The 22425-nt window shown below is 39.0% G+C and overlaps 3 protein-coding genes across 8 annotated transcripts in view; 1 reads left to right on the top strand and 2 right to left on the bottom strand.

The window, feature by feature from the left end:
* SPC25 (SPC25 component of NDC80 kinetochore complex) overlaps positions 1-21705 on the bottom strand; it is a 50305-nt gene extending 28600 nt beyond the window's left edge. Inside the window, exon 1 of one of the 2 annotated variants that reach the window (XM_017973424.4) lies at positions 8384-21705. The gene's annotated coding sequence lies outside the window, so the exon portion shown is untranslated. The other variant, XM_017973425.4, reaches the window with a different exon arrangement.
* G6PC2 (glucose-6-phosphatase catalytic subunit 2) lies at positions 310-7260 on the top strand. The gene is made up of 5 exons (XM_008998758.5): positions 310-526; positions 1395-1505; positions 3550-3661; positions 5681-5796; positions 6581-7260. The coding sequence occupies exons 1-5, from the start codon at positions 310-312 to the stop codon at positions 7090-7092; spliced, it is 1068 nt and encodes a 355-aa protein (XP_008997006.4). The 3' UTR covers positions 7093-7260.
* The window catches only part of ABCB11 (ATP binding cassette subfamily B member 11), a 115121-nt gene continuing 104786 nt past the window's right edge, over positions 12091-22425 (bottom strand). For 3 of the 5 annotated variants that reach the window (XM_035304612.3, XM_008998757.5, XM_035304613.3), the window contains one exon: positions 16716-22114. In XM_035304612.3, coding sequence (XP_035160503.1) covers positions 21914-22114 — 201 coding nt within the window. In that variant the 3' untranslated portion in view covers positions 16716-21913. Of the gene's footprint in view, positions 13702-16715; positions 22115-22425 lie in introns of those variants that run through there. The other 2 variants (XR_013518892.1, XM_078327448.1) reach the window with 2 other exon arrangements.

The following is a 22425-nucleotide window of genomic DNA, read 5'->3' as shown; positions in this document are numbered from 1 at the left end:
ATTTCAAACAAACATGATCCAACTGTTCACACAAAAGGGGGGTTGCATAAGAAATTCATTGTGGTTCCATCCAAATTTCCCCCTCAAATTGCCACAGAATCAGCATGTACTTCACTCTTTGCCACCAATTAAAATCATAAAGAGATGAGCTTCTCAGCAGAGGAGGGCCGGTGTGCCCTCTCTACAGATGGTCAGCATCACATGCTGCCGTAATGGCTCGACACGCCAGAAAGGCACAGTATAAAAATGGTGGGCATCAGAGCACGTCAGCTCCAATTACTCTATGTTTAGAATTGCCTCTTTTTCAAGATGGATTTCCTTCACAGGAATGAAGTGCTCATAATTCAGCAATTGCAGAAGGACTACCAAGCTTATTACAATTTTCTAAACTTTATATCTAATGTTGGAGACCCCCGGAATATCTTTTTCATTTATTTTCCTCTTTGGTTTCAACTTAATCAGACAGTTGGAACCAAGATGATACGGGTAGCAGTCATTGGGGATTGGTTCAATCTTATATTTAAGTGGTAAGATTTCTGTTTTATTTCATTTTTCCTAAAATTTATCCTTAAATTTGTGGCTTTGGCATAATGATCACATTTCAGGTGTGTATAGTTTTACTTGGAAAATCTTTCAAACATACCAGTTAACTTGAAACACCATATTCATAAGTAGAACCTTTAAAAAGCACAGAAATGTATACTTTTTTTGAGATGGAGTTTCACTCTTGTTTCCCAGACTGGAGTGTAATGGCGCAATATTGACTCACTGCAAACTCTGCCTCTCAGGTTCAATTCTCCTGCCTCAGCCTCCCGAGTAGCTGGGATTACTGGCATGCATCACCACAACCAGCTAATTTTGTATTTTTAGTAGAGATGGGGTTTCTCCATGTTGGTCAGGCTGGTCTCAAACTCCTGATCTCAGGTGATCTGCCCACCTTGGCCTCCCAAAATGCTGGGATTACAGGCATAAACCACCATACCTGGCCAGAAATGTATACTTTAATGACTTATAAGTAAATCCCAAACCACTGTAACACATATTCTGTGATTATGGATAACTTAAATGATCAGCATGATAATGAACAAATTGATCATCCCAGGGATCATTTTGATATTTCCAGTCTAAGTATCCAAAGCACCCGTAAGACATTCCCTTCAAGGGAAGAAAGCCCCCAGGTTAATGGGAAACCAGGGTGCCAAAATCCCAAATGACTACCACCTTTAATAATGTGTGACAGACCAAGACCTAAATTCTTTCAAAGTTTCTTAATCATGAACCTTCACAATTAACCCTGTGCTTGAGTCATGTTTATAAGAAAGAATTGCTAATCTCCAATTAAATAATAGCTGTGTATTTAAATATATATGCATGTTTATATTTCTTTGAATACGGGATATTATTTGGTCATCGACCTTACTGGTGGGTCCAAGAAACTCAGATTTACCCAAATCACTCAAGTCCATGCCTTGAACAATTCCCCACTACATGCGAAACAGGTCCAGGTAAGCTATTACAGCGCCTCAATTACCAAAGATCTTCCAATAGAGAATCATTACACATGGTTATAATCTAGTAACTGATATTATATAGGGTAGTAAAGAAAATCTCATGGGTGAGGATGCTAAAAGTTCATAATCATCAAAGTTACTAATGAGGAAGCAAAGTAAAAAACAAAAAAACTCAAATTCCATTTTGTTGTTTGTGAAAGGGTAGATTGGGAGAACACTCCCCAAATGACTATTTGGTGTTTACTCTTCAGAAGAATGTAATGACTTGCTACTAAAACAAGCAATAGTTCACTAGAACAAATTCTCAAGGAACTAGAGTAAGATCTTAGAAATGTTGGTTTACCTCCTGCTGAGCACTTTCAAAGTTATCATAGGTCTTCTGAGAATCTCATGAATGAGGGAGGAGTAGACAAGTCTTCTATAAGAAAGGTAAGGACTTCTCAGTGTTATCATAGCCAGTAAAGGCTATGTCTAACCTTAGAACCATCTCTCTAAAGCATATTTTTCTCTGTGTGTGTAGTACGCAAGCAGGCTTCTTGGACCACTCCTTTTTTTATTCTAAGTAAGATTCTGTATGAGTATAAAATCTTTATTGTGATAGTTGAGTATCAGACTGTTTTTAAAAGGTTTTTGAAATACATATTTAAAAACAACAAGTTTTAATTTATAAGAATGTGTTACATTGTACTGAAATATATATTTAAAAACTACACGTTTTAATTTATAAGAATGTGTTAATTGTACCTCATCGTTTTATATAGCATAGCATTCTTCCAATGGACATCCTTTGAAACTAACTCTGAGTAGAGTCAAGCGTAGTAGAGGAGGTGTAGATTCCTAATGAGTTTTCTCAATATGTCCTTTTTGTTCCTATTGAAGTATATATACATCTGGTATATCGCTTATTACACTAAGCTACATAATTAATTCTTTATATATATCTAATTGCCTAGACTGGGCATTCCATCAGGGGAGGGATGATGCATATTTTATCTTTGTGAAACCAAAGTGTAATAAATGGACAAATGGTTGGATGGGTAACATTTGAAACCACTGAAATGTTATCGTGGTCAATTCCAGCCCTTTCTGGCATGTGTTCCACCTTATGAGACATTTTCTGGAAACAGAGAGAGAGAGAAAAGAAAGAAAGACTGAAATTACCTGGGAGATGCCCAATTCATTTAGTCATATTTTTTAAAAGGCTATGAAAATTACTGCAGATAAGAAATAGATCTCTCTTTGCTTAACCAGAAAGAGACTGGTATTTAATTTGAATGAACTGCTAGGTGAAAAATCAGGGAGGACATCTAAGTAAAGTGATTAATAAAAAATTCAGTAGCATGGAAAAGGCATTCTGGAAATAGAAAGACTACAATCTGCAGGCTCTTTCCATTAGGATTAATGCCCTCTTTACAGCTCCTCCTCATCCTCTATTTTAAAACAAAGATTCTCACTGCAGTGGGCACAAAATAGGTATAGGAGTGGCTGCTACTACACAGCAGTCATTTGTAAGTCAATCAGTAAATCACAGGCCTAGCAATGATACCCTTTAGAGTTTGACTTGTCAGCCCAAGGAAAATAAGCCAGTTCAAGATCCAATATAAGCATTAGGGTGGTGGAAAAGTAATTGTGGTTTTTGCCACGGTTGAAAGTAATGGCAAAACCACAACTGCTTTTGCACCAACCTAATACATTTTCTCGTCAATTAAAAACCATTAAATATTGAAGAATGAGTAGGACTGTGGCAGATTTGGGTGCAACCACCTGAGTTCTTAATTAGCCTCGAGTATGTTGATTTCTGGAATTCAATGAACCTGAAAATCTGGAAAAAAAATTTTTGAGACAGTGCCTCTCAGGCTCAATTTAACTCCATTTTCCTTATTTCTACCTACTTCTAAACATTACATGAGCCTGTGCCCTGTGGTTCTTTTCTGTGTTACTAATAATTTTCATGGTGAGTATGCTGTTCTATTATTCACTTTGGATCTTAATAGTTAATTAACCACTTTTCAAATGGACGGACACTTTGTTGTTGCAGGAAGTCCCACTGGCCATGCAATGGGCTTATCTTGTGTCTGGTATGTCATGATACCCGCTGCCCTGAGCCACACTGTCTGTAGGATGGATAAGGTCTCTATCACTCTGCACAGGCTAGCTTTGCTGCAGTTTCTGTAGCACTGGAATACAACAGTATTGAATACAGAAAGTCTTGCCTAAAAATTAATTTTAGTGCAGTTTAGTCATTGAATAAAATGTGCTTATTCTATTCTTTCATAGACAAAATAAAAAAATGAATAGAAAACTAATATTTTGCTTTAAGATAATGGCCTAATTAGCTCATAGTTATTTCCGCTTTTCAAGTTGGAAATGTTTAACTGATTAATAACTTACTTAAATGTGCCTCTGGGTTTCCAAAATGCAATAATTATTTTGATAGCTAATAAATAAGCCATCTAAAATTATACAGCATAAGGAAACATTTTTGCATGCATATTCCCTTGCTTTAAGATTAACTGGAAGTTTTGAGAATCATCATTCTCCTTGACTGCATCAGTTTATTCAGTGAAAGTATGCTTCCTTCTTTGAATAGCCAATGCTTTTGATTTCAGTAACATATATTCCAGCTTTAAAGAGTATGCAAATGTTTTAATTAAAAACATTCTAGAAGCAAACTTAAATTTGAATGTTAGTAGATTTAATGTTAGTAGATTTTTTTTAATGTTTAGAAAGGTCTAAACTTTAAGGTTACTCACAGCTGTGTAGCAATTGGATTGTTTCTTTCTCTTCTTTCCCGAAATACTTTGTCATTAAAACTATCGTGAGCACCAATTCAGCCATAAATTAGGTGACTTAAAAATTAGATTTGCAAGTTAACCTTCAAAAAATACTATAACATATGCCATTATTAAAAAGTTTTCTAAGAGAAAAAATTTTCAAGATCTATCATATATTCCACTTTTTAGAGTAGTATTGGATAATATAAAAAACAAATGACCAAAGACATTTTGGTATCTTAAAAGTTTATTCTAATGAGACTGTGAACTGTATGCTTTAACGTATTATTGCCCAACCCAAAACAACAACAGTAAGAAGGTGTTATGATGTAAAGAAGTTAGCATTTTCTATTCGCAGACAATTTCAAAGTAGGACTCTAGATGAGTTTCACCTTTTCTCTACCCTTTATTTCTGCCTCCAATGACCAAACCTGGAAAAATATATTTCCTCTAAGAAAGAAAATTGTCATAACTCCTTTTTAATTTTTATAATTGCAATATTTTCTTCATCTATAAAATTTTCCTGAGTGTGTGCTTCTTACATTCACAGTACCGAATTCTTTGTTGTTCTTCCACATTGATATCCTGCTTACTTCCTCTTTCAAAGTCTCATTTCTCTGTGTTCCTTAGAATTTATATAACCAAATTTCAGTCTGATTATCAGGAACAAACCATTTAAGGATTCCTGGAATTCAATACTGCTAACACTGTCTTTTTCAATGACATGCATAACTTGGATTTAGTATTTAAAAAAATTTTTTTTAGTGTGTGTGTGTGTGTGCTGCTGTTTCTAATTCATAATATATAACTTATAGGTCAGTTCCCCAGTTCTTATTTTCTGTGTCTCAAAAAAAAAAAAAAAACAAGAAACAAGGATTTTTGAAAATCCATGAAATTGAACCCAATGAAAATTTGCCGCAGATGGAATGCTCATGTGCTTTTCATCTGGGTGGTAGCTGCCTTTCTACTGAGTTTTCCTCAAGCAAAGAAAGGTTGAGAGAGGAGGCACATAGGGCAGAGTGTGAAAATACATATGGTTCATTCTCGATCATTTTGGATATTAGTAATTCCCCCAAACTTGAATTTCCCCTACTCCATTGAAACAATTATTCTTATTTCATGGATGTCAAATTGACTTCCTTTTTAACATTTATTAAATCTCAGCATATAGCACTGGTTAAATTTAATGCATTGAGAAATGTAGAAACCTCTGTTAAAGCTTTTGAAATCCTGTGGAGTATGTGGAAACAACGTTTTGAAAAAAAGACTCTAGAATCATGATTCTATGTCACAGAAGATTCTTCTGAGAAGGATCATCTGATGTCACCCCCTCTTAATTTTATAGGTGATACAGTTTCTTTGCTTTTTACGCTTGTATCTATTCTTCCATCACAGACTGACCTGGTCATTTCTTTGGAGTGTTTTTTGGTTGATTCAGATCAGTGTCTGCATCTTCAGAGTATTCATAGCAACACATTTTCCTCATCAAGTTATTCTTGGAGTAATTGGTGGTAAACATGATCACTTACCTTTTGTTGTGTCCTTTAAAAGCTTTAGCTTCATTAGTTTAAGGCTATTGGATTCTCCCCAGTAATCAGCTTTCCCATTTCAGAGGTAATTCTGTGAAGTCACTGATACTAAATGCTATCCTGGGAGCCGACATGGTGCAGCACACCACTCAGCCTCCGTGTACAAAGTGGACCAGTCTCAGTGGCGTAAATGCACAACTCTTTCATGAGGTGGGCTTTTCTGAAGTGAAACTAGAGCTAAGTCTAACTCCTAAACCGTCACTTCAGACAGTGTGCTTGTGTCTTGCGTCAGGGAACTTAATGACTCTGTGACCTGCACACTGTGGCAATCTCTCTGAAACATGTGAAATGACTATTACGTGATTACGGACTCCATTTAGTAGCTGCTTTGTATTCCTGAAGCAGTGTTCAGCATGACTCAGTTCCACTATTCAGTGCCACATTACCTTTCAAAGGCTAATTGCTGTGACAATGGAAATGTTAATTGCTAGTACCTAGATCAGTGCTCTGTCTATAAAGTGGGTTATCAGTCAGTGCTACCAACTCCAGAATGATCCGTCTGGACTAGTATGAATAATGAAAACACCGTAGGCCCACCTGCCTTTTTAGTTACTGACTAAAATAGGCTTTAGAACATGGATATAACCTCTGTGTCTAAAGCCCTTTGTCATTGAAAACTGTGGCAAATTCTTTAGTGCAGAGAGGAATGATCCTCGAGGGACTTAAGAGTACACAGTCATCATCAGTGTCTCTTTTCAATCCCCAGGCATGCTGGTGGCAGAGGCCTTTGAACATACTCCAGGCATCCAAACGGCCAGCCTGGGCACATACCTGAAGACCAACCTCTTCCTCTTCCTGTCTGCACTTGGCTTTTACCTTCTTCTTAGACTGCTCAGCATTGACCTGCTGTGGTCTGTGACCATAGCCAAAAAGTGGTGTGCCAACCCCGACTGGATCCACATTGACACCACACCCTTTGCTGGACTAGTGAGAAACCTTGGGGTCCTCTTTGGCTTGGGCTTTGCAATCAACTCGGAGATGATCCTCATGAGCTGCCGAGGTGGAAAGAGCTACACGCTGAGCTTCCGATTGCTCTGCGCCTTGACCTCGTTGACCACACTGGAGCTCTACCATTTCCTCCAGATCCCGACTCATGAAGAGCATTTATTTTATGTGCTGTCTTTTTGTAAAAGTGCATCCATTCCCCTAACTGTGGTTTCTCTGATTCCCTACTGTGTTCGTATGTTACTGAAGCAAAGCAGAAAGAAGATTCAGTAGACTGAGACCTAGACTTAGGGCTCTGTGTCACAGATCACCCTTCTCCATCCACCAGTAGAGCTACAGAGTAGGCACAAACCAGAGGCTTCTAATCCGAGGTCACAGAATAGCGGCACAGGCCCCATTCCCCATACAGATGTTTAGTTTGGCCTTCTCAGAGGTCCCTTTTTTTTTTTAATCCTTCAGTTACCAATATTTAAAAACAAGAATATTTGAGATAAAAATTGGAAGTTCTGTATTTTCTGAAAAATCTGACAGTATCCAACACAGGGCCTGCATTCCCACCTGGAGACAGCTGACCAGAGCTGTGTACTGACAGTCCCCACTAGGAGGCAAGGACTCTCCATTTTCTGACAGTCTTCAGCCTCCCAGCAGGAGCCCCAGTATCAGATTCCTCTGTCATCTTAAGGCCAGGCAGTGTCTGATCCCTGTTGGCATTTTAGTGCGGAGCACAGCCATATTCAATCTCAGTTTTCGGATAAGGAAACAGAGGTCTCTTCAGGTGAAAGAACTTGCCTGGAGTCACACCACCTTTAGACAACATCCATCCTTTACTTTTAGGAACCAGTCTTTCAAAATCAGAGAAATCAGGTAACTTCTTCCTCAAAGTCATGCTCCAACCCAGGCATCTGTTAGCTAGATTAGTCTCTATGTATACTGAACTGTGATGAAAATCTATTGCTTTACTTTAGAAAATTATTATTGATGGAGTATTAATATTATATTAACAGTTTCTCAGTAAAGGTGTTTTTTCCTCATTGAATCTAGGAATGCTGGACTTTAAGGTGATAACTGTGTCATTTCAATCAAGTACAAGGATTTTGAGGCAGATTTTGCTACATACCTTAGTGATCCACCACAGTGTTTTATGTAACTCTTCTTAAGAATATCAATACATGAATTATTTTAGATAACATATTAAATAATCTATGAATATTCATGAAAATAAGACAGTTCGAATGTTGTTTAACAAGATAGTAGCTGAGAATAACAAACCTAAAAAAAAATCAAAGTAATGATTGACCTCTTTCCAAGTATATGTATAGAGTATGTGTCATTGCTTTTACAAAACACACTTAAGAGTTTTCTTTCTAAAAGATAACTGAACTGAACTTGATTTTAGTGGTTCGGTGATTCCTAAGCAAAAAGCTGAGGGATTAAGAAAGGATATCTTCAGAATGAAATTTGTCTCACCTTGCTGGGACGTTTGGATTGAAAGAAGTAGAGAGGAATAATTCTTCAGGTGATGACCCTTGTTCAATGGTTTAGTCCCACCTTATCCCCACTGTACCTTTAGATGCCTTCAGTTCCTTCACATTTCATGATGCATTAGCTTCATTCCATTTCCCACATGTTGGAGATCTCATTCCCGTCTAAAAGCCCTTTGTCAAATTTCACATGAAATAATGTTAGTCTTGAAGGATTCTAGTACATTCCCTCCATCCTAGTAGAGTCTCAGCCTGCTCTCACCAAGACCTGAGGAAACTGCAGCATTAATAGCCAGGGAATTCTGCTGCAATGATTGACTCTACCATAAATCCCTTCCCCGTTTCCATGGAGAAGCTATCTTCAGCCACCCCATGGTGCTGTCTGTTGGGCAACACATTACCCTCAGAGGGGGATCGGGAAGAGGTGTGGGCTTGTTTTCTATAATTAATCCCTAAGAACTCTGCATCTATCTTCCATAAAGCCCCAGAGTCCGCATATGAGTAGATTTTTCCCTCTTTATTTTAGTTGAAGTCTCCTGGAGGGATCCATACGGTAGTAAATTGCTTTTGCAGTTGAAACTGCTTAGGCAGCAAGAGGAACCAGTTTTCATAGCCTTGGAGAAAATGCCTGCCCTTAATAATGATGGAAAAGACTCTTTTGTTTCCAATTTACTTGTCAGAAGTAAGCGGAATTGAGCTTATTAAATACTGCTACTATAGCCATATATTCAAAATGTCTACATATCTACATATCCAGGATAAAAATGTCAATACCATGAGCTTTTAGGATGAGAAAAATCTAGACAAGTGACTCAAGATAACTGTCCAATCAAACCTACATTTGGAAAGAAATGCAAAATAATTTATTATTGCTGAAACTAGCTATTAGGAAGAATATCAGTGCCTTTCCTTTGACAACCTATTGATTGGACATCTGTCTAAGAAGGTTAAGTTGGTGCCTTCTCTAGACACATTTCATTACAAAACAGATGGTGATTTACAAAAATGGTATAAGATATCCTTGAAACGAAAAGTCATATCTTGAAATGCTTTATATTTTTTCAAACTTTGTAAATTAATTCAAGATCAAATTGGTACACCTATACAAAAATCTTGGTGTAAGAGAAAGTCAAAAGACTTGGTTCCAAAACTGAGATTCATTACTTAAGTATTTTAAAACCGTATATTTTGAGCTCTTGAAATGCAGCTGATGCAACTGAGGGACTGCATTTTTAAACTTTATTAACTTTTAATTAATTTACATTTAACTCGCTATGTGTGCCTAGTGGCTACTGAATTGGACAGCACAAATCAAGTCTCACAGTGCTTTTCCTTGAAAATAAAACCAAAGTATTTTGTATATTGTCACTTGTGCCATGTTCCTGTGAGACAACGTGAATCAGCCTTAACGGCTGTAAGAAATTAACAGAAGACCATCCTGGTCAACATGGTGAAACCCCGTCTCTACTAAAAATACAAAAAATTAGCTGGGCATGGTGGCACGTGCCTGTAATCCCAGCTACTCAGGAGGCTGAGGCAGGAGAATTGCCTGAACCCAGGAGGCGGAGGGATGAGCCGAGATCGCGCCATTGCACTCCAGCCTGGGTAACAAGAGCGAAACTCCGTCTCAAAAAAAAAAAAAAAAAAAAAGAAGTTAACAGATACTGCTGCATTTTCCAAAGGGACCCTCGCGGACCTGGATTCTCTCTCCGCAGATCCCCATCCTGTGAGCTCTAGCCGCCATGGTGTCCCTGGACTCTCAGCTCTGTTGCCTGGAATCGGAAAGTCCGGGGTTGCCTGCCCTGCACCATGTTCCAGAAACCCTCTAAGGTCCACAATAACAGGGAGCTTTACCCAGTCTTCATGACCACATTCTGGATGGCTGGATGGCTTCCTGACAAAGCCTCCCTGTTTTTCTGGGTCCAGCATACATGAATACCCAACACCTGTACTTCTGTGGCTATTTAAAAACTCTTCCAAAAAGGACCACTCCGGTTTAGTTGCCCCTGAGGATTTTGCCCTCATTGATGGGCTGTCCTAGCCACTTTGGAAATGGCAAACAACTTCGAGGATGAATACCGGGATCTCAATGTTGCCAGGAAACTAAAGTGGGGGTCTAACTCCCCCCACTTACTTCTAATGCTTTCAGATGGTGATTTCACTCTGAAGGTAATGTGGTGCCTTTTGTCAATTTTTAAAAAGTTAACAGTAGAAAAGATCTATAAGAAGCAAGGACTCCAGAAATTTCTGCCAAATGACAGAAATTCATGAGAAGATTCTAGGACTTAGACGTGCTTCGTTTTCAGCTCTGTAAAGAACAAGGGCCGTTTATGTCAAGTTTGAGGCAGGTTTGGTGTGGAGTACTAATTACTGTCTTTGCTATCCTTTGAGAGAGAGCACAGTAATGACTCATCTGAAATCACTGCTCATTTCTTTTGGCAGCATAGAAGTGATTGCTCTAAAGGAGGGAAAAAGCTTCAAAGATTAAGGTTATAAAGGTTAGCATAAAACCCATTGTCTTCTGTTCTGAATTTTAAAATTTCTTAGCATTTTTCTTTTTTTCTAATGTTTTGCCATGTGATTTCTGAAGAGAATCTGTCCTCAGTTCAAAAACCATGATATTTCCCCAAAGAACAATATGTTCTGAAGGAGCTGCCAGGACAGGGGCAGGTGATGAGTGAAGGCAGCAGCTGCGGTCCCGCCGAGCAGGTCTCCTGGCGCACGCGGGGAGCGCGGGGAGGAACGTAGGCGCTGGCAGCACAGCAGCCCGTTTCCGACGCTGGCGAAGTGGAAACTGAAGCCGCTTCCCCGGGAGGATCTGGCTGCGCAACAGGGGTAACAGGCCATATGTTTGCCTGGAAAACAAACCCAGCGCTACCGAGGACAAAGAAGAGCTTCTTTCCTCTCGCTCTCACCTACCCCTGTCCATCAACTGAGCCCATCACACTCTAACTCCTGTTAAAGAATTGGCTTTTTGCAGGATTCAGGCTTTGTTTGATGAACAGCATGAACCTGATTGTCATCTGTGCTCATACATCTTGCAGCTAATGGAAGATGGTCATTACCTTCCCCGCCCCCTAGCCTCCAGGCTTGGTAATTCTGCATCAAAAACATTTCTACATAATCATTCCTCTTTTTTTTTTTTTTAAACAATAGCTCTAATAAAAAAAAAAAACAAAAACGATAGAGCTCTTACTGCCTTTCTAGATGAAGACTGCACCGATTTAACAAAGAAAAAATAAATGTTCCTGTCTGAGTTTTGGAGGGTGTGTGTGTGTGTGATCTTTTCTCTTAGCTTTGGAATGCTGATGCCCTGCCCATACTGGCCAAGGAAGAGGCTGAGCCATGGGTCCACATGTGACTCCCAGAGGAAGTCACAATGCAGGCAGGCAGATGCCAGTAAATTCAAAGGCAGATCGATGTCCAAAGGCCTTCATAGAGTTTAGCAACCAACACCCTGGACTGGAATAATCAGAACTACATTCTAGTCTGGCCCTGCATCTAACCACTAAAACTCCAGAAGGCCATTTAGTGTTGATGGCCTCAGTTTACCAAGCTCTCAATTGAGGAGTTTAGTATGGGGTTAGAATGAAAGGTTCATTCAGGCTGTGATATTCTGCAACTCTAAGAGTCTCATGCAGTCCAACTTACTATGCTTTGGCTCTCCAACTGGCTCCTCTCTTTTGTTTGATCCTTATGAAGCACTATCTTCATGGAAGACTTTTAGATGTATTGTTAATTTTTCTGTGAAGCGGAACAAGAAGGTGAAAAGGAAGACCCGGCCGGGCTAGTGTGTTTGATACTGTTTTAATTTTGGTTACATGCAATGAACAAGGCTATAAATCCTACAAAGCACTCCGTTTTGAAATGTGCTACTTCATTAAACAGTTTTGGATCAATCAATCTTTAAAACATTTGATTTGAATTAGAATCTGAATTTTATAGCAATAAAAAAGTACATGAGATATAAAATAATTTAAATGATGTTATGGGGCAAAATTATTAACATGAGAATAGTCATAGACTTCCTGCTACCCTATCTTGCAACAGGCATCCTATAATTAAATTACCAACTCCAGTTCCCGTTTCTCAACACCCTAACGAGGAAATCCTTGCTGAAAGAGATTCTAAGCAGATCACATAGTAACAGCCTGAGCGAGAAGAAAAGGAAGGAGAGGGAAACTTGGGCTTTGTGTGAGGTAGGGCTGGAGAGCTTACGCGACTGGGCCGAGTGAGGAAAGTGATTATAGTTTTGAAATAGCATTTTAGTAAGTTTGTTGCGGCATAATTATGGATCTCTCAAAGACAGAAACTTTACTTTTTAATTTTTTATGGCTGCTAAAATATGCTTCCTGAGTGCAACGCAACTCTGACACCAAGTTATATGATGCCAAGCTTTTTGAGGATGAACAAAATTAGAGATCCAGTTCCAAAACGGTTCTAAAATCTTCTCGGGCTTAGCTAGGGCCCTTTCTTTCCGTGCTTGTCTTTTCTCTTTAACCCACCCACCAGACTAGAATATATTAAATGCCTTTAGCTGCCAGGGACGCAAGGGGGAGTTCAGTATAGGCTCTTCCCTGGAGAGGTCCCCATTGATTCTGGGCTCACTTGCAACAGCTCTGGGTGGACTCCAGGGATACCGCTGGCTTGCGGGCTTGAAGAATTTGTTTGTGACTATTTCCAGCTATAAATTAACTGGTAACTTTACTCCCCATTTCTTCTAATCCATCCTTTTTCAAATTCATCCTCTTGTTGAACACATTTTTCCCCCATCGCTGGCATATCCTGTCAATGGGATCTAGATTGTTCCCAGTTCAATATCAATTTTAACATGTGAGAGGATAAGAAAGCATATTCACAAAACACTAAGTACTGAAGTAAAAGCTTCCTTCATTGAAAGCAGGCATGGGCAATGTTCCAGAAAAGCCACTAGAATGAGTTGCTGGGACACCCATCCAGTGATATCATCTTTGCATGGCAGTGATATTAGTTAAGAAAGACTAATTCCTTCTTTCACTGAATATTTCTGGAATATCTCTAGATATAATGGATATAATGATCATACGTGAAGGTCATTTAAGCATGTGTTAATACTTTAATATTGCATTATTTTCTTTATACTTATGTTTCAGGATTTTTATTAATAAAGATCTATCAAGTAAGATTGTGTTAATGTTTAATTAACAACAACAACAACAACAACAAACATAATTACAAAAAACTACTTCAGTGGCTTCAACAAGTGAGAGGTGTTTTTTTCCTCCTGTAACAAGATGGATGAAGGCAGGCAACCCAGGCTAGAGTAGCTGCACAAAGGATGTTCAGGAATCAGACCGAGTCTATCTTCCTGCTCTGCCATCTGTGGTGTGTGGCTTTTGTCCAAGTGATCACAGAATGGCTGCTGTGCATTCAGGAAAGAAGAAAGGGGGAAGAAACTCAGATTTGCTTTTACCCTGACTTTAGAACGGAACAGCCTACACAGGGCCTTGTGCCTATATTTCATTGACAAGACTGTCACCTGGCCTTCATCTAGCTGCAAGGGAGTCTAGGAAGGTAAATATTTTGCTTTCTAGCCTCTGTAAGAGAGGAAAGCAAAGGGAAAAGGTGTGGGATTGGGTGTCAAGAGAGACAACACCTGCCATAGTGACTTATCACATACATAACAATGAATGCACACAGCTGCATCCCTCCCTGCAGCCTGCCAAATTATTTTGCAGTAACATCCTAAAACTGTGAAGACAAAATGCTTTCTGAACATTATCATGAGGTATATTTCAACGATTAAATTTTCACCTTCCAAGAAATGTTATTGAAACAGTGCTCATTTCTTACTTTGATTTGATACTTGATGTATTAGAAAGAAACCAGTCAAAAACCACAAAGGTTTTATCTTTTTTGATAATCTTTTATAATAATCACAGGCACTTGTTCTCTGTCACTCTCAGTGAACATTTCCGTTTCTACCTCCAGCTCTTCCGTTACCTCTAGCTCTTCTATTCTCACATTTATTTTGTATTTGAGAGCAGGAGCTATACCTCAATTATAGGAAGGAGGATATTGCCAATTCACCAGCTGGCTCTGTATTGTTTCTTTTTATACAGCAGATTTTGTCCTAACTTGGATTTATTGGGTTGAGTAGTCGCATTCGGATAGCTACATGCCAATCACGTGTACCCTGATTACTCATTATGAGCCTTAGGATACCATACAATTCTCTAATGAGCACATTATGATGCTGGCCAGTGCTAATTAAATGATAATCATGTGCATTGCTTTATTTACAGTCTGCTGTTTAAATTAATTGGGCATTTAATGGAACACAGTGTGAAAGAAATTGGAATTGGGTTTAGAGGGTCACTGAAATTACTTTCACCCGCCGTCTCCCATGCAGGTGAGATTGTTTACTAGATCCAGAAATTTAGAGAAAATCCAAGCTGATATAGTGCTCATTTTATGATGGTACACATGCATATGTAAATTAATCTCAAAGTGTGTTTGAAAACAACTAAATTCTTAATTTTGTATTTCCTCTAACATCCTTTTGAGCCCTGATTACAGAGAGATTTTGCATGCATAAGAAATATTTAATAAATCAAACCCTTAGTTGGAAATATAAGGTGGGATCTTAAACCAACTTGACAAAAATGTTCTGATATTTTCTTAGGATAGGAAACATATATTTAATTATTGAGCAAATATATGGCAAACTATACCTAATTATGATTCTATGTATTTTTCACTTTCAGGACATAATATCAAAATATTCCAGGATGTGCATTTTAAAATGAGTGTATAATTGCCAAAAATTACAGGCATGAGTACAGCACTAAATTCAAAATATCTTTTCATTGAAATAATTTCCTAAAAGCATATGTAGAGTAGCTCTAGAGTAACTAAATAAAAGTTTTTGGGCCGGGTGTGGTGGCTCACACCTGTAAAACCAGCACTTTGGGAGGTTGAGGCAGGTGGATTGTCTGAGGTCAGAAGTTTGACACTAACCTGGTCGACATGGTGAAACCCCATCTCTACTAAAAATACAAAAAATTAACTGGGCGTGGTGGTGCACACCTGTAATCCCAACTACTCAGGAGGCTGAGGCAGGAGAATTGCTTGAACCTAGGAGGTGGAGGTTGCAGTGAGCTGAGATTGTGCCACTGCACTCCAGCCTAGGGGACAGAGAGAGACTCCATCTCAAAAAAAAAAAAGAAAGTTTTGGACAAAAAAACTAGAGGTCAAGTTTTCTACTTTTTTTCTTTCTCAAACAGCAGGATTTCTAATATATGGGCATCTCTTTCATGTGATTTTGAAATGGACCAAAATTAACTGAGGATCTCTTTTCACAAAAAGTCAGAAAATGCGTTGCTTCAATTTTTCCTAAGAATTGTTCACAGAAAAAAAATTTATAAATGGTTCTTGTAGATCAGTTGGAAGAAAACTTGTTTTGGGACGAGCTCCTCAGGAAGCTTAGCTAATATGACAGTTGTTAATGTCATGATGTATTTTGTTGCACTAAACAATCTTAGTTATTTCACTTTTGTCAACTCACACTGGTGAATCAAATAAAATGAACGATGTATAGAATTTTAACCACTTCTGGTACAGACCAGTGTAGCCCTATGACTTCCGACATCAAAATGGCTTGTTTGATCACCAAGTCTTTTTCTCATCCAAACTGACACCCTGCAAAACTGAAGTTTTGCAGAGTTTCTGAGTACAGTGTAAGGACACATTCCAAGGGAGAGGCTACACTCATGTTTTTATAAGACTAGAATTATAGAGACAACTGAGATTCACACTAGAATATCCATGCACCTGATGTTCTAATCCTGTGTGGCCCAATCTAGTAGCCACTAGTAGCTCTTGAGAACAGAATTTGACATAAGGCTGATTTGAGCTAAGATGTGCTGTAACTATAAAGGCACCTCAGATTCTGAATATTAAGTATGATAATGTAAAAATCTCAGATTTTTTTATTGATCACATGTTGTGATGGCAATATTTTGGATATGCTGGGTTGAATAAAATATACTATTAGCACAAATTTCTTTTTTCCTTTTTTGTGTGACTAGAAAACTTAAAATTACCTATGTGGCTCATATTAGTGGCCCATATTATATTTCTGTTGAAAGGCACTGCTGTGACCTATGAAAAGAATGGGTGTTTCCCACTTCTATTACTTATGTATGTGGTGGCTAAGTTATGAACCACCTGTGTGAATTTGAAAAGACTATTCAACAAGATATATTGAGGTATTAACTTATGCCAAGTACTGAGTAAAGCACTGGGGACATTAAGATGAACTAGGCAGTCTCTGCCCCCCGAGACAATCAATAGACATGTTAGTATATGCAGGAAGCTCTGGTCACACAGAGGACAAATGGCTGGAAATAAAATAAAAAAAAATTTCTACCAAAATTTTGGTGGAAATTCTTCCAGATATCTCTTTATGCATACAAGTGTGTACAAGCACATGCCAAACATAGATACACACATAACAGATTGTGTATGGATGAGTGTGTGTGCATAGATAATTAGCATCATACCATCTTTGATGATCAGAAACTCACTTTTTCTGCACAACATATCATGGGCATTGTTCCACAAGAAAGCAACAAACCTAAGTCAGCATCATTATTTTGGCTTCATGATAAATGTCATTTTATATATATGTACCAAAACTCATTTGACCTTTACTCCATTCTCTTATTTATAGATTTGAGATTTTTTCCAAATGATTGTGAACCATGCAGGAAGAGAAAACTGTGTTCACTTTTTGTGATTAGAAGTTTAAAATAAATTCTGAGAAATAGGATCTCTGGTGAATCTATTTCTGGACTCCCTTCTGTTCTGGTGATGTAGCTTTCAAATCTATAATAGTTTCAGTATCTATTGTTTTAATTTTTGAGACTCTGTACTGCATTTCTTCCCCCTTTTCTAATTTTAAACTTTATTTTTTTCCATGAAAGATACACATGTGCATAAATCTTTCAGCAGTTTCTTTCAGCTTTAACCTTCTTCTTTTACAATAAGATGTTTTTATTTCTGTTTGTTTAAATGTTTAACTGTTTAGTTTCCGTTATGAAATATGAGGACCACGAAGATCCAGTTCTTTTTTATCCATGTCCTATTCCATCCCCAACCTACCCCACATATTTTCTTGTTCCTTTCATAATCTGTCTATAATTCTGGTTTAGATCAGTATTAAGCTTTTACATTGATGTGACTTTGTGAATAACATTCTCACATGAATCATAACAGTGTAATATAAATATATTTCCTTTTTGTGTAATTTTTCTTTCCCCCCAGAGCTAATAGCTCAAAATCCCCACTCTTACTCTCTTTCTCTGTTTTCTATTGCTAATTTATCCTCAAACTCTAGCAGGGAGTTTTGTCTTCTCTCAGCATTCAAACCCATCAGGTAGTCTAACAGCACTGGTGGGACATTCCTCTCAGAGGAGGGGACATTCTGGGGAACATTTCTGGGGGATATTCCTCTCAGAGCCCATTTCCCTGCTTCAGTCTGGCTATTTGCTATGGCTACAGCACACCTGTAATCCTGGGATCTCCTTCCCAGTCATCCTGGAGATTCCCGGCACCTCATTCTTGAGTTAGATCATCTGTTCTTACATCCCATATCTTCTTATTTCTTTGTCTGTGCTCTTCTTTTAGAAAAAAAGCCCCCTTTTGTGGCTTCCTGAGAAAGGACACATGGGCAGTAGAAGTGTTAAGACCTGCATGACTGAGAATGCCTCTAGACTTCTCTCATTCTTGAGAATAGCTTTGCTGCATATCGAATAATTTCTCTTTAGAATTTTGAAGGCAGACATCTATGAATTTTAGTTTTACTGTCAAAAAGGTCATACGTCATTATATTTTGTTTTTTGGAGATAAGGTCTTGCTCTGTTGCCCAGGCTGGAGGGCAGTGGCGCAATGTTGGGTCACTGCAACCTCAACCACCTGGACTCAAGCAATCACCCCACTTCAGCCTCCCAAGTTGGGACAACAGGGGCATGCCACAATGCCTGGCTAATTTTTGTTTTTCTTTTCTTTCGTTAGAAATGGGGCTTTGCCAGGTTGCCCAGGCTGATCTGAAACTCCTGGGCACAAGCAATCCTCTCACCTCAGCCCCCTAAAGTGCTGGAATTACAGGCATGAGCCACCATGCCTGGTCACATCATTAGGATTCTTCATTGATTATATGTAACACATTCCCCCTTCTCTCCTGGAAAATATTCTCCTTTTCTCTAGTTTTCTAAAACTTCATAATGTGCCCAAATAGGATTTTTATTTATTATATTCAGTGTTGGGTGAACTCTTTAAGCCTGGAAATTCATATTCTTGAATTACAGGAAATGTTCTTAGACTATTTTTAAACATAATTTCTGCCCCTGAGTTTTCTCTGAACCCTCTGGAACTAGACTATTGACTAATTATTGCACCACCTGAATTGTTACCCTCAATTTTTTCTTTCCCTTTTTTCCCTACTTTTCATTTCTATCTTTTTGTTTTGCTTTCAGAGAAATTTCCCCAACTGTATCTTCCAATCCTTCTATTTATTTTTTCCTGTTAACTTTTATTAACTGGCATTATGTGGAGAGTTTGATCACAACACAAACACATTATGAAAACATTAGGAAATTACAGAAAGACTTGCAATAACTTCAAGCAGAACAAATTAAGTCAAACCTTTGGTCATCTGAGAAACAATAATGTAAAATTGCAGAGACCAAATCTTTGTCAGTGATAAAGGATGCAGAATAAAAACATAGACATTATCGCCCCCTGGTGTTGTAAAATAAACATGCAATGTTATTTACTCATTTTTGAAGTTATATTCTTCTCTCTTGTCACTGAGCCTCAATTGTTTCCCTAATTTCAAGCCTTCTTTAGTCAATCTTTTCCCTCTCATCAATAACTTTCAAGTATCTTCTTTTGAAAATGTAATTTGTATGCCGGGCATGGTGGCTCACGCCTGTAATCCCAACACTTTGGGAGGTTGAGGTGGGTGGAACACGAGATCAGAGGATCGAGACCATCCTGGCTAACACGGTGAAATCCCGTCTCTACTAAAAATACAAAAAATTAGGCGGGCGTGGTGGTGTGCACCTAATCCCAGCTACTCGAGGCTGAGGCAGGAGAATTGCTTGAACCTGGGAGGCAGATTTTGCAGTGAGCCGAGATTGAGCCACTGCACTCCAGCCTGAGTGACAGTGTGAGACTCTGTCTCAAAAGAAAAAAGAAAAAGGAAAGGAAAAAGAAAATATAATTTGTATTCATTCCTCACAAATCCTTTCCAGGACACTGGCCACCTCCTAGCACAAGAGCCCCTGCTCTTGCTCTTTGAAATACAAACCAAAACAATGACTTTACTCTTCTTGCATCAAAATTACAGGATTAGCATGTAATTACTGCAAACCCTAATTTCTTCTAAAAGGCATCTTTAGTCTGCAACTAACTTGTCATTGCCATTTTTCATAACCAGAATGCATTCCTTCTCGTCTGCCTCCTGACTTGGCAACCATCAAGAATTCTGGCCTGACCAGTTAACTTGCCAAACCATCTTTGCCATTATTTACCAGGAAACACTGGAAAAGAAACATAAATAATATACCTCCATATCCTACAGTCTCAGCAAATTTATAGGCAGAATTTCATTTGTTGGCTAAGGGAAGAAAAACCAACTATGTAGAGTGAGCTTGGGAGGAAGCTGGAATAGGGAGAAAACATGATGGCAGGATACGGCGGTGGGAACCGTGCAGTCCTGCTACCAAGTTTTGCATGTCTGTGGCAAGAGCTCTTTTTTATATTTATTTCATTTTATTGATTGCTGTCTTTATTTCAATAGAAGGAAATATTTTCTCTTGACTCATTGAATATATTTATTACCACCTTTTGAGTGCTTTTCTAATCACTGCCTTGGCTCTGTTAGTTCTAATTTCCCTTCTCCAGCTGTCCTATTGTTGCTTTTGCTTTAAGTGCTAAAATACTTCCTCAGTGTCTGGTTACCCTGGGAAGTCAATTCCCATGCAATGGGGAGACACTGAAAAGCCTAGGGAAGCTCTGATCAAGTGGGTGTTTGTTGACTGGCAGGTGGGCTTCACAGGAGGGTAATATGGCTGGAAAATTTTCTTAGGATTCCAAGGATGGGGTCTTTGACCTCTTTTCTTAGATTGGCCAGTTTCCCCAGAAAATAATTCTTTGATCTCCTGCCAGAGGAGAGGGGCTGGGAGTTCTTCTGTTCGTACACAGCTTTACACTCAATTCCCCGTCTCTTGTGTGTTAGCTGTCCCTTCAACTGCACCTTGTGTCTCTAAGTGCAAACCTCCCTGTGAGTCTCCCCAGAGAGGGAGTAACCAGTCTCCCGCTGGACCTGGGGAGGGCAGCCATCCTGCTGCAGGCGGGGCTCTGCAATTCTGTTTCCATACAGGCTCTCGGCCCATTCTTCTGTCTTCAGTCCCTCTTGTCCCCTTGCCTCCTCCTTCCAGAAGGACCCAGTGTTTTTACATCTTGAGCCTTTATAGGGGTTTGTGGTACAAAACAGGATGTTCCTAGGCTTCCCCTCACTAACTGGTTACATTTTTGCTTTCTCTCATCTTGTAACTCTATTATCCATTTGCTTTCTGGCTCCCGAGATTTTGCAGGTGGCATCACTGTGTTTTTTTCATTCTTGTAGATTCCTGCTGTCTTTAGTTCTTTCGAGGTCATTCTGTGGTGTTTTGAGGGAGCAGGGGCAAACAAGTGCTTTTCTGCCATATTTACTTGCGTTTTTTGGTATAAAACCTTAGAAACGATAGCAAAGGAAAACGCACTATTTTCATTTCATGAATAGAATTTTGCAGAAGCTGAAAACAACAATCGGTACGGAGGGAGGTGCTGAGGAGTACAAGGCCTCAGAGAGTGTCCCCTGCTCCAGCCACCCTGGCAGGTTCTCACAGTAATGGTAGCTTTGCCACCCCCACACTCTGAAGCTACAGCATAAATCAACAGCCCTAACTTGAAAGCCTGTATGAATACTTTCCCCTTCTGCCTCCCTCAGCCTGACAGCATCCACCCTTTCCCAATTCTCAGCCTTAGAGATGAAGGAAGCTGCTTTCACGTGCAAGACAACTTTAGTTAAGAAACACAGCTGGTCTTCAGTCCTTTTGTTCTTTCAAATTTGACCTTAGTTTAGCTCAAGAAATGTTTGTTGAGTGCCTGTTATAGATCAGCCTCTGTGTACACCAAGGGTTCAAAAATGCAAGACAGTTCTCTGCTCTTGAGGAGTTCAAAGTCTCATTTACTTCCAGATGTCTCATTAATTCTTTGTGCAGGAATGGATTCTGCACAGAGAAGCATTGAGTGGTGGCTGAGCCATCACTTGATGTTGGGTTTTCCCTCACATGGACCCTAGTTTCTTTCATTTTCTTTATACACATCTAAAGCAGAATTATTATTGAAGGTCATTAGAAATTAGCTTGGATTCTGATATATGACAATGGCTGTAAAAGCAAAATATTAACATTCTTCTTTAAAGAAGAAACAATCCCTGCAGTCCCTCCTGCTGAGATTGCTTTTCCTTTAAAAACAACCCCTGTAACTGGTGCATCATGTGTGTCTGAGGTTCTTCAATTGGGTCAACTGATGGGGGATCCTGTGGTGACTAGTTTGTAGTAGGCTCCTTTTTGGGCCATCAGGTCTTCATGGGTCCCTTTTTCAATCACCACCCCCTGTGCCATGACAGCAATGATATCCGCATTCTGGATGGTGGACAAGCGATGGGCAATGACAATGCAGGTCCGACCCTCTCTGGCTTTGTCTAGAGCAACCTGCACCGTCTGCAAAGAGAAGATGGAGAGTTGATGCAAAGATGCATGATTGCTCCCCAACCCACCATCACGAGAGTTCAGTTAACACGACCTGAATAACAATCCTACACTTGAGGCCAAACTCAAAGTCTCAACATAAGAGAGGATTAAGCAAGTATTTAGTGAATGCAATGCATCAGAGATCTTGATGGCAGTGAACAGGCTGAGAAATTTCAGTGAAGCAAGAAGGAAGCAAACTAGGAATTCCCTATGTAATTTTACAATATCTGATGGTCTAGTTTACTGAAATGAAACCAAGAAAACAATGGAGGGTAGCAGTT

Source organism: Callithrix jacchus, chromosome 6 (genome assembly GCF_049354715.1).
Source record: "Callithrix jacchus isolate 240 chromosome 6, calJac240_pri, whole genome shotgun sequence".
NCBI lineage: Eukaryota > Metazoa > Chordata > Mammalia > Primates > Cebidae > Callithrix > Callithrix jacchus.
This window is presented reverse-complemented; position numbering and strand designations above follow the sequence as displayed.